The sequence below is a fragment of the Lacerta agilis genome, chromosome 8 (assembly GCF_009819535.1).
Source record: "Lacerta agilis isolate rLacAgi1 chromosome 8, rLacAgi1.pri, whole genome shotgun sequence".
NCBI lineage: Eukaryota > Metazoa > Chordata > Lepidosauria > Squamata > Lacertidae > Lacerta > Lacerta agilis.
Genome location: NC_046319.1, coordinates 41,319,066 through 41,330,095, shown reverse-complemented (window position 1 = coordinate 41,330,095; position 11,030 = coordinate 41,319,066). Strand labels below are relative to the sequence as shown.

The following is an 11,030-nucleotide window of genomic DNA, read 5'->3' as shown; positions in this document are numbered from 1 at the left end:
ACGGCGGCGGCCCCGATCCCTGCCTCTGCCAAGCCAAGCGGGTAAGGGGTGCTTGGTGTCCTGTGGGAGCGGAGGAAGGAGACGAGCTGGGTTTGGCTGCGGGAGGGGAGGGGCCGAGCCTCCAGCGTCGGAAGCAGCGGCCGCCTTTGCCTGCACGCTTTCCTGCTGCGAGGAAGCTCCGTTGAGGAAGGTCGCTGGGGCTTACTTTGGAGCAGACGGGCGTCGGGTGGTAGGAGACAAAAACCCGCAGTCTTAGGTATAATAAGCACACGGCCACAGCCGCCCACACCCTTCAAGGGGGCTCCCATCCGAGGAGAAGGAGAAATGGCCAGGATTGTGCAGGGCTGGTAAGAACGCGGTTTGTCTACCCAAAAGGAAGCCCCGTTGAGGCTTACAACCGGTGCCAGCGCACAAACCTCAAAAAAGCTAGCGGGGTTTACTCCCGAGTAAGCGTGCATAGGACTCGCCCCCCTCCTTGCCCCAGCCGTGGAAGGGGAAACTGGCAGCTGCACGTGTTTTAAAGGCTGCGATCCGGTGGACGCTTAAGCCAATGGGACCTGTTCCTTAACTTCGCACGTTCTCATTCTAAAGGCATTCAGGGAGCAGGTTTCCGCGCCGTGCACTTATTGCGCCCGCGCGCCCCGCTTTTCGGCAGAGCAGCATGGCTGGGCGGGGACGGTCAGCGCCGAACACCCGCCACTTGGCTCCGCCATAGTCTCCTCACGCCCCTCTCTGCAGCCAATCGCTGAGCCCTCTGGGGGAGGAGCCGAGCTGGTCCTCCCTAGACTAGAGTCGTCAGCTTGGCTATAGTGTGTTACGGGCTGAATTGTCCTGCTTGTTCTCCGTGTAGCGGGAGGGGAGAGCTGCCAAGTGGCTAGGAGGGGGGAAACTCCAAAGCCAAATGAAATCTATCGGCGCAGCTCGGTCTTGTCTCTGTCAGAGGTTTCACTGATGTGTAAGAAGTCAGCAGGTAAAACGAAACGCTATTTGCAATTCTTATCTGTGATACATTTCAGGATCTGATTTTCTAACTTTGCCACCTGTTAATTGCTGCCGTAGATCAAACGACTGTAAAAGGAACCGTTTTGAAAGCTGGCAACCCGATTCCAAAACTTTCCAAAATTTTCTAGATTGTCAAGCCGTATTCTTCGGAGCTCTCTTAACATATGATTTCCCCCCTTTTAATTTGACTGCAAGCACAGTCCCTGGCTGGCAAAGAAGCGAAGAGAAATACCGAAATTCTCAGGAGCCAAAGTTTTGGGGTGATCCTCTACTGTTTAGAAATTCAAAGAGGTAGGTTTATACTGTTGCTGTACTTCTCCCAGCTCTGGCCCATATAGCAGTGGATTTAGGAAATGTTCATTTATTCTGTTTTCAGGCTTTAATCTTAATGGAGGGACAACGTCTGTGTTTTATTTGTTTGGATTAGTATAAATGTGAATATATAAAGCTGCTATCCTAACCTGGGCAAAAACCCAACTGGATTCAATAGGACTTTATTTTGAGTAGCCACAATTAGGATTGTGAATGGCTGCTCTGTCCTTGCTTAATTTGTTCCTCCTTAATTTTCTTTAAAAACAAACAAACTTTTGTTGGAATTCTTTTTTTACTTTGTTGAACTTGCTGATAGCTCTTTGGCAACATGAGGAAAAAGTAAACAGACGCCATTGCAACTAAATTACAACCAAGAAGAGAACCACTTTGATCAAGTTCCAATGTAATATTACCTTGGCCGATCTATTATGCAAACAATGTGAAGTTTATGGTGATAACAACAGTATTCTGGCAACGTGCAATGTTGGTCTTGATATTAAATAAATTTGCAGCATAATCCCATTAATGTTTATGCAGAAGTAAGCCCTATTAAATTCAGTGGTAAGTGTGGATAGGATTGAAATCTTAAATGCTGTTCATTTTTTGAGTATTAGCATCGAGGGTATTTGATTCATTGGGAATCCAAGAGGACTTACAGTGTGCTAATCTTCCCTTCTCCCCTTGTTAGGGGTGGAGAGACACAGATCAGGGAAGGTTGATGGTAGCATAGCATAGGTGGTTGTCAGACTGCCCCCCCCCCAACTACACACGAGCTCTGAAACTAGGACGTCCAACTCCCAATAGACTGTGATCTACTCACAATATAAAAAACTGGCAGTGATCTACCCATTGTCGTTTGATGGATCAAAGTTGTTGAGGTTTTTTTTTTTTTTAGGAAGCAAATGAATGAATGGAACTGAATCAGCATTACGATATACACAGAACGTAATAAAAAGTTGATTATATAAAACACACAGTTGAGGGTCCTGAATCCGCAGTCAAATAGAGGACCTTAATCTGATGGTCCACCTTTTTTTGCTAGGAAGCAAAAGTTGCTGAGCTTTTTTTGGAAAGGAAAAGTTGTTCAGCTTTTCTTAGGAAGCCAGAGTGGTTCAGCTTTTTCATTCTTTTATTTTTTTATTTTTGGGGGAAGGAGATCCCTGAGGGACCAGAGATCTACCAGGAACACTCCGTGATCTACCAGTAGATCGGGATCTACCTGTTGGACGTGCCTGCGGTAGCTCTACAGAGAAGTGAAGTTTCAGAGGTGACTGTGTAATTAAGCCCCATTCTGAGCAGTGCAGCAAGGGAAATGGGATTGTCTCTTTCTTCATGCTGTTTTGGATGGTTCCTTTTCTATTGTTGAAGATTGGGAAAGGGGGTAGAATTTGCCTCTAGGGCCAATTTCTGCTCCACCCCTATTGCCTTCATTAAACAAAACTGTTTTTATATACAGTATGTAGCTGTTTTATATATGCTTATCACTTTGGGTTGCCTCATAAGTGAAATAAAAATAATCTGTCTCGCTCTCCTCTCCCTTGTTACAAAGTAATGTTTTTATGCATACCTGGGGAGTTGACTGCCAATGCAGAAATCATTAGCTGTAGGTAGCTTCGTTTAACTGATATACTGATTGGCATGCGACCACTAAGTTTGCTGTTAGAGGGAATAAGAGCTTCTGTTCTGAAAGCAGTTATAAATTATTTTGCATCTTTCTTTTTCAATCCCCTTATTTATTTTGATTTTCAGCAGGTTTAGAAGCGGGACGTTACTTATGCTCAGAAATATAGCTGAGACGTGTATTATTAACAAGGTAAATAAATGCCAGATGTTTTGTATCTCCATTCTCTTTGGTTATATAAACAGAAGGAAACCATATTGATTGTACAGTAGTTGGGAGAAAGGGAAAGTGACAGAAGGAATAAGGAAGTGGGGGAACTAAAATAGTAAAAAAACAAAAAAAAAAACACACACATCTTGAAAATACACAGGAGGAAAGTCAAGAAGAATTGCTGTTCTTGTGAAAAGGGAAGTGTGGCGATCACACAGGGTCCCCGGACATTTCACCATCTATTGATCCCTGTGCCACCACGCTCTCGCTCCGCTGCCACCAACCAGGCCCCCACCTGGTAAAATACTGAGTCCAGCCAGGGCTTAATTGAAACATGAAACTTATGTTTATTTAGTGCAGTTTAACAATCGTGTGGTTTCAAAACGTTCACAGTCATATATATAACTTCTTTATTTCACAGATCTTCAAAAAAGACCATTCTTGGGAAATGCCCAGCTGTTACCCAGGATAGGACAGTCTCTCGATTGTAAGTGCATATCTGGGTTTTTTTTTTTTAAATCATACATGTAGAAGTTTTCTGTCCTGAGAATACCCTTTTACAAGCAATAGGACCCCAAACAAAGTCAGTACCTTTAGCATGCACATTTGTAGCCTGCAAAGCCAAACTCCGCTTCAACGACTATGTATGTGGATCACCAGAAGTTTAATGAAACCTTTTTTTCTGAATACATGATAGTATAGACATGGAGTCACCAGGCACCTTATGTAGTTCTTCATATGTAGTTGGTAGGCTGTGTTTAGCTTGATGTGTTTGGCAGAGGTGTGTCTGGCACCTTAACTGTACAACTTCCAGTGATTGCTGAATACACAACTCTTTACCCAGACTTTTGACACTTGAGGTGTATATTTTTAGGAACCACTTCATTTTGGTGATTGTAAGTTGCTTTAAGGGACGCTTAAACCACAGAGCCTAGGGCTTGCCGATCAGAAGGTCGGCGGTTCAAATCCCCGCGACGGGGTGAGCTCCAGTTGCTCGGTCCCTGCTCCTGCCAACCTAGCAGTTCAAAAGCACGTCAAAATGCAAGTAGATAAATAGGTACTGCTCTGGTGGGAAGGTAAACGGCGTTTCCGTGCGCTGCTCTGGTTCGCTAGAAGCGGCTTAGTCATGCTTGCCACATGACCCGGAAGCTGTACGCCGGCTCCCTCGGCCAGTAAAGCGAGATGAGCGCCGCAACCCCAGAGTCATCCGTGACTGGACCTAATGGTCAGGGGTCCCTTTACCTTTAAGTTGCTTTAAACTATTTTTGATTCTGTGTTTTAATGTTGTAACCTGTTCTGGGGCCTATGAGTGAAGGGCAGGTAATTATTAATAATAACAGTGTGTCATGAGCTATGTAGGCTTGCTTAAACTCTTAGGACTGGAAGGACAATAACCTTATTTGATTTTTTCATGTCAAGAGAGGGAGAGAGAGAGTAGAGAGGGGAGGGAAATTACATGCCAGTTTCTGACGCTTCTGTTCTAAGTACAGCCAGACATATAACTACAGCTGCATTCTAGATTCATAAAGCAAAACTCTGGATGCTAGATATATTGAGTAAAACGAAAAAAATAAAAATAACGGAAGAACATTTTAATAGATTCAATGTAGCTGCCTGCTAAGCCAGTAAAGCTCAGCGTTTTGTCTGTTTACCTAGAAAGGGAAGTTTGCATTCATTCTCTAAAGCAAGAGGTGTTTAACGTGCCAGACAGTTTTTGGATGGTGAGCAATGACCAGTAGCAATTCCAGTTATGTCAACGGTGTTGCATGTTGGTCAGAGGAGTAGAACAGAGTGTAACAGAGAACTGATTATTTTTTTTTATTTTTTTTATTTTTTTTGCAACTTTAAAACAAAACAAAAGAAAAACATAACACAAATACACTATTGTCATTCTATATGGTTTACATATTAGCATAAACTCCGCCGAGTTTTTTGACTTCCCTCCATCACTACATTAGTTTTACAAGATACATCATTCATCCGCTTTTTCTTAATTTTACCTGATCATATCTATCAAAGTATTTCCTCTAAATTTTTTCTTTTTCCTTCTGTTGCTTTGCAAGAGTTTCGTCACACCTGTAAGTGAATTACACATTTCTACTATCTTTTAAATACTCTAAGAATTTACTCCAATCCACATCTATCTGCTGATCTCTCTGATTTCTTATTCTACTTGTTAATCTCGCCAATTCTAAATATTCCAAGAGCTTCCTTCTCCACTCTCCCACCGTTGGTAAATTTGGTGTTTTCCAATTTTGGGCTAGCAAAATTCTTGCTGCTGTGGTGGTGTATAAGAAGAATCTTTGGTCTCTCTTTTTGATCTCATTTCCCACCATCCCCAGCAAGAAAGCTTCAGGTCTTTTTGGAAATGTGTATTGCAATATTTTTTTCAATTCATTATATATGATCTCCCAAAATATTTTGACTTTGTCACATGTCCACCACATATGGTAGAATCAGAGAACTGATTAAGATTACAGCAACCTTAACGGCTCTGTTCCTGAAGAAAGCCAGTTTGAGTGATTGTTTCCAGGGCTACTGGCATTCTTTTCCACCAATAAGCTAAGCAAAACCCCTTTACTGCCACCTTGACACTACTTGCTCCCTTGAAAGAGTTAGAGACAGTCATTGGGCTCTGTAAGCAGGTGCTATTCCAAGGTTTATAAACTCAAGACAATGCTTTTGTACTATGCAGATTGAGCATATACTTTCATTAGGCTAAAAACTCATGATTGTTTCCAAAACTTGCATACCTGCTTATGCTGACAATGACCTCAAACATATTGACTCTGAAAAATGCCCCATTGGTTTTTAGTGAGATTTTACTTAGTCCAAAGTAGGTGTGCAAAGTGGGTGTGCATAGGGTGTGCTAGAGAGAAGCTAGTGCAATAGAAGGCATTACTTCGCTTAGTTATTTTACATATTTCATGCTAGCAATAGGATTAAGCAGAACTTCTGATCCTTCTTGGAATAATTCCACGAGGTATTACAAAATAGGTGTCATGTCTGGGGTTAGTTCGGTACAAGTCCTCTCAACCTGAATGTACTTCAGTTCATTCAGAGCCATTGAGAGCAGATTCAGATTGGAGGATAGCATATTTCACATATGAAACAACTCTGCAAAGGGTTGGACAATGCGGAATATATTTTTGGCATATAGCCTATCCCTTAGAAATAAACACTGAAAACAATCCTGAGTGTGTTGGCATTTGAAAATGTAGGGTTATTTCTAAGTAAATGTGCTTTTAACATTAGCATGCCAGGGTGCATTCCACCAACATCTGAAGTTGCCAGTTTCAGAATCTGCTTAACTTGCTACTAAATTCTAAGTTTATAAAATGCACAAATTATTTATAAATTTATAATTAAGTTACAAAACAAAGTATTTATTTATTCTCAATGGCCTCCTGGTATAAATCACAGCATGGATGTTAACATGAAGCATTGTTGCCTTAAAAAAATATATTAATAGCTTTATTTTTACCTGTAGGCTTTTCAAATTGTCCTGCTTTAAAACAGAACCAGTTCTTAAGATGTCAAGTACTATGACCTCCTGGAGTATAATCTCGGCAAGAAACATTATCTCCACTTTGCATGGAAAAGGACGTTTGTATTCCAGGTGCTTTTCGAGCCAGAACAAAGTAGCATGGAGGGGTTTGCTTGCCAAAGACTCCTTTTCTTCTTTCCTGTCAAGTTGCAGTTGTGGCGTGGACAGCATCTTCACTGTGAGAAAAGCTTTCAGACACACCTCCACAGAAGAAGAAGACTTCTCCTTCCACCTGACACCATCACAGATAAATGAAATATTAAGGGCTAATGAGTTGTCCTATACAGTTCCTGAATTTGATGGGAAAAACCCGAGCTCAGTGTTGAAATTTGAGAGTAACCACTTGGCTGCCAACGCCCCGAGTGAAGACCGTAGAAGTGCTGCTACATGTTTGCAGACCAGAGGGATGATGTTTGGAGTCTTTGATGGCCATGCAGGCTATGCCTGTGCACAGTCGGTCAGCGAGAGGCTGTTTTTTTACATTGCTGTTTCTCTTCTGTCTCAACAAACGCTGCAAGAAATCGAGTCTGCCATGGAGTCCATGAAACCAGTTCTGCCTATTCTGCAGTGGCACAAACACCCCAACGACAGGTTCTTTCACGAGGTCGCCCCAATGTATTTGGAGCAGCTCAGAGTTTATTGGCAAGACTTGCTGAACCTGGACATGGAGCCATGCCTTACTAAGAAGGATGCATTGATCTATGCATTTAAAAGGCTGGATTCAGATTTCTCTTTGGAAGTCCAGGCTCCCACAGAAAATGAATTGGTAAGGAACATAGCTCTTCAGGTGGCTTTCTCGGGCACAACAGCATGTGTGGCTCACATCGACAGTGTTAATTTGCATGTTGCAAATACTGGTGACTGTAGAGCAATTCTAGGGGTTCAAAATAAAGATGGGATGTGGTCCGCCCTCCCTCTTACTCAAGACCACAATGCCTTCAACAAGTTGGAAGCTTTAAGGTTAAAAAGTAAACACCCAGCCTCTGAAGAGGACACTCTCATTGTGAACAACAGGTTGTTGGGAGTTCTTATGCCCACTAGAGCTTTTGGAGATGTCAGATTTAAGTGGAGCCAGGAACTTCAGCAGAGTGTGCTAGGAAATGGTTGCAACACGGAGGCTTTAAACATTTATGAGTATGCACCGCCAAACTATCATACGCCTCCTTATTTAACTGCAGAACCCGAAGTCACGTACCACAAAATTAGAAAGCAGGATAAATTTTTAGTGATTGCTTCAGATGGGCTGTGGGACATGTTGAGTAATGAAGAGGTGGTCAAGCTTGTTGCCACACATCTGCTTGAAGACAATGCCCAGAAAACACCACTTGCTTTTAAGAAACCAGCCAACCTAGGTTACATGCAAAACTTCCTTCTTCAGAGGAAGGGCAGGCACATCCGCACCTATGACCACAATGTGGCTACCCACCTCATTCGAAATGCCATTGGCAATAATGAATATGGAGAGGTTGATCCAGAGAGGCTCATGGCAATGCTGACTCTTCCTGATGATGTAGCACGGCTGTATAGGGATGACATCACGGTTACTGTGATATATTTTAATTCGGATATAATTGAAGGTTACTACAGAGATAACAAATAATGGACTTGTCCTTATGAACCGTACATGTTCTGTGGACCACTAGGGTTTTTTTTTAAAAAAAATTAAATCCCTAGCAATACCGTTGTACAGAAACTCCCCCTATCTTGTGTTCAGAAGTCTTAAAGTGGCTCTTTTAATGAAGAATTCATGTGAAAATTCTAATAGCCTGCTTTGATTAAAACAGCTACCCCCAACTATCTAGACGTTTTGGGACTACCAACTTCCACCATCCCCAGCCAGCAAAGACCTGCTGGATGGGGCTGATGTGAATTACAGTCCCGGGTGGGGGGACAGGTGGGTTAAAGCAGTGCGAAATTATTTATTTTAGTAGAACAAAGATTGTAAGACATCCTGGGCAGAAAGGGCATCATCCTTGTGCCAAGGTGGAGGAGAGTGAAATATGCCGCTTGTTAATAAAAGCCATAAACTCAAGTGGCCGAATATCATTGCCATTGAAATTCATGGCAAATTTCTCTGTGAACTGAGAGCACTTTGCACTGAACGATATTAGAAAAATACGCTAGAATGGTGACAGCACTTTTCCTTTGAAGGCCAAGTTGCAAGATATAGCCATGAATGCAAATACTGTATGGCAGGTGAGGAGGGGCTTGGTCTAGGTTTGCTCCCAGGACTGATTGTTTCCACAGGAAAGCCTGCTAGGTACTATTATGGTACAAGATGTGTTGAAATGCATAGTAACAGAACAAAAGGGGCACATATTAGAAAACTGTCTCAGGAAATCGTGCACAATATTTCACTGAGACTCACTTCCAAACTAGCATGATAAATCCTTTGCATTTATTCCTGCAGGGAACATTTGTTTCACAAAGCAGTGCAGCCATTTAAAATAAAATGTCAGTTTGATTGGCTCTCCTACTCAGCTTCCTGCAGTGCCCTATTTAAAATCTGAAAACTAGCTTTCTTCTTGCTCTGACTGTGAGATTGTTTATGCACTAGACTAATTGCTGCTTGAACGCATTTATACTGCACTACAGGGATTCAGATCTCTTGCTGACTGCTGCTGCTGCCATAGTACCAATTGTATCTGTGCCTCAGAGCTTCTCAAGCCTATGGAAATGTTGTCCTTTTTAAAATACCTCAGAAGCAATTACTACTTTTAGTTATGTTGCACCCTTGCAAAGCATATGGCTGAATACTTCTAGTTTTCAGAAAGTATCCTTTCTAATACCTTTTGACATGTTGGGGCATCTGGATCTGCTATCGGTGCAACTCATGTCTTTTGAAATAAATCATTACCAGTGGAAGCTAACTATTTTTGGCTCATTGGGGAACGTATTCTTTTAGTAGCTTAAAATTATACAGTGATCTTTTTCGTTTTTGTTTTAAGAAAAGCTGGCTCAAGTTTTGTTTGTAGGCTATATGGAAATGCAGTCTTGAATCTGCATACAGTGCTAGTTGCTTTATGCGTATTGAATCTTCGTGAAGAATGCTTCCTAAAGAGCCTTTATTTAGTGTTCTGTATAGTTTGAATCCTGCTTTCAGATTACACCTTACCTAACCAACTGCTCACTTGAAATCCAATTCATAGTTAACAGTTGCATCCTTCATTCAAAACCATCAGATAAAGGCACATTTAATACACTTCAGTCTACCGCTTAAAGAATACAGTGGCTTTGTACTGGGCAATGAACAATCACACAGGTGGAATTTTCCACTCTGTGAGTCAAAATTGGGACTTGTTTGGAGGCCACATCTGACAGTACAAATTTCAGGAGTAAAGCCCAAGGAATTAAAATCTTAAATGCCATGCTCTGTACAAAGAAATGTGGACAGTTTGGGGGAATGGCATGAGCTACAATTCATGACTTAGTTTTGATGTGGATTAGAAATAAGTTTTGTCTCTTTCCAAGTGTTATAACTTGAGGCTTGCAGGAATGCCTTAACTGAAAGCAGAAGAAAGTGAGTAAGAAGAGAACTAGGAAGGAAGGAAGGAAGTGGGCGCCATTCACAACCTGTATTCAGTTCTGTAGAATTTTAACACTTCTTATTTGGGAATCAATTTCTAAAAAAGTATATTATAATTCAAAAGTTTGCTTTTTCTGCTAGCACTTTAAAACCAAATTACTGTGCCTGGTTTTGCACACAGACAAGACTTAAATCATAAAATATTGCTGGATCTGAATGCATGTCTAGGTATTACTTAGCAACAGACCTGAGTATTGTGTAAGATTTCCATCAAAGGTGAGGAGTCATATCCTTTTAGTAGATGCAGATTCTAGCTTCAAGTGCAATCTCTAATACCTGATTAGAAGGGTTTTCTTATCTTTTTAGTCAATTGTGCATAAGTAAGGTAGCTATGAATGAGGCTCTTTCATGTCAGCTTCAAAAGAAATGGTGTGCATTACTTAAACACAATAACCTTTTAAAAAAATGTTAACAAAAGATTGTGTTGAACTGTACTTGTTAACTGGCAATTACTGTTTAAGAGACCACATTTGTGGGGGTTTTCCTGTAAAAACAGACTTAGCATGTATTTAATTTAGAGTGTTTTAAATTAGAGTGTGAAAATTAATATTTAGAAAGTGTTTAACAAATATGCAAATTATGCAGTTGGCTGCACATTCTACTCTTTCTGTAGCTGCAGCAATACAGTTGATTGCCATTAACTACTGTGCTTCTGAGGCAACTTCTGAATTTCCTCAGGCTGCTGTTGCTTTTCAGGAGCATGTGACTAATAGCTTTCCCAATTGTCAATATGACACTTCATTCCACGTTTT

The 11,030-nt window shown here is 41.4% G+C and overlaps 1 protein-coding gene across 3 annotated transcripts; it reads left to right on the top strand.

The window, feature by feature from the left end:
* The first annotated feature begins 863 nt into the window (after positions 1-863).
* PDP2 (pyruvate dehyrogenase phosphatase catalytic subunit 2) lies at positions 864-8,341 on the top strand. Of its 3 annotated transcripts, none has more exons than XM_033157138.1 (4): positions 864-970; positions 3,067-3,127; positions 3,567-3,632; positions 6,636-8,341. In XM_033157138.1, exon 4 carries the CDS (start codon positions 6,679-6,681, stop codon positions 8,290-8,292), a length of 1,614 nt encoding a protein of 537 aa, XP_033013029.1. In that variant the 5' UTR covers positions 864-970; positions 3,067-3,127; positions 3,567-3,632; positions 6,636-6,678; the 3' UTR covers positions 8,293-8,341. The 3 variants fall into 3 exon arrangements, with proteins under 3 accessions (XP_033013029.1, XP_033013030.1, XP_033013031.1); XM_033157139.1 differs by lacking the exon at positions 864-970 and adding an exon at positions 2,566-2,581 and having other exon boundaries at positions 3,064-3,127; XM_033157140.1 differs by lacking the exon at positions 864-970 and having other exon boundaries at positions 2,813-3,127.
* Positions 8,342-11,030: the final 2,689 nt, after the last annotated feature.

Excerpts from the sequence above, each read along its gene's own strand:
- PDP2 (XM_033157138.1), top strand. The coding sequence starts at position 6,679 with ATGTCAAGTACTATGACCTCCTGGAGTATAATCTCGGCAAGAAACATT.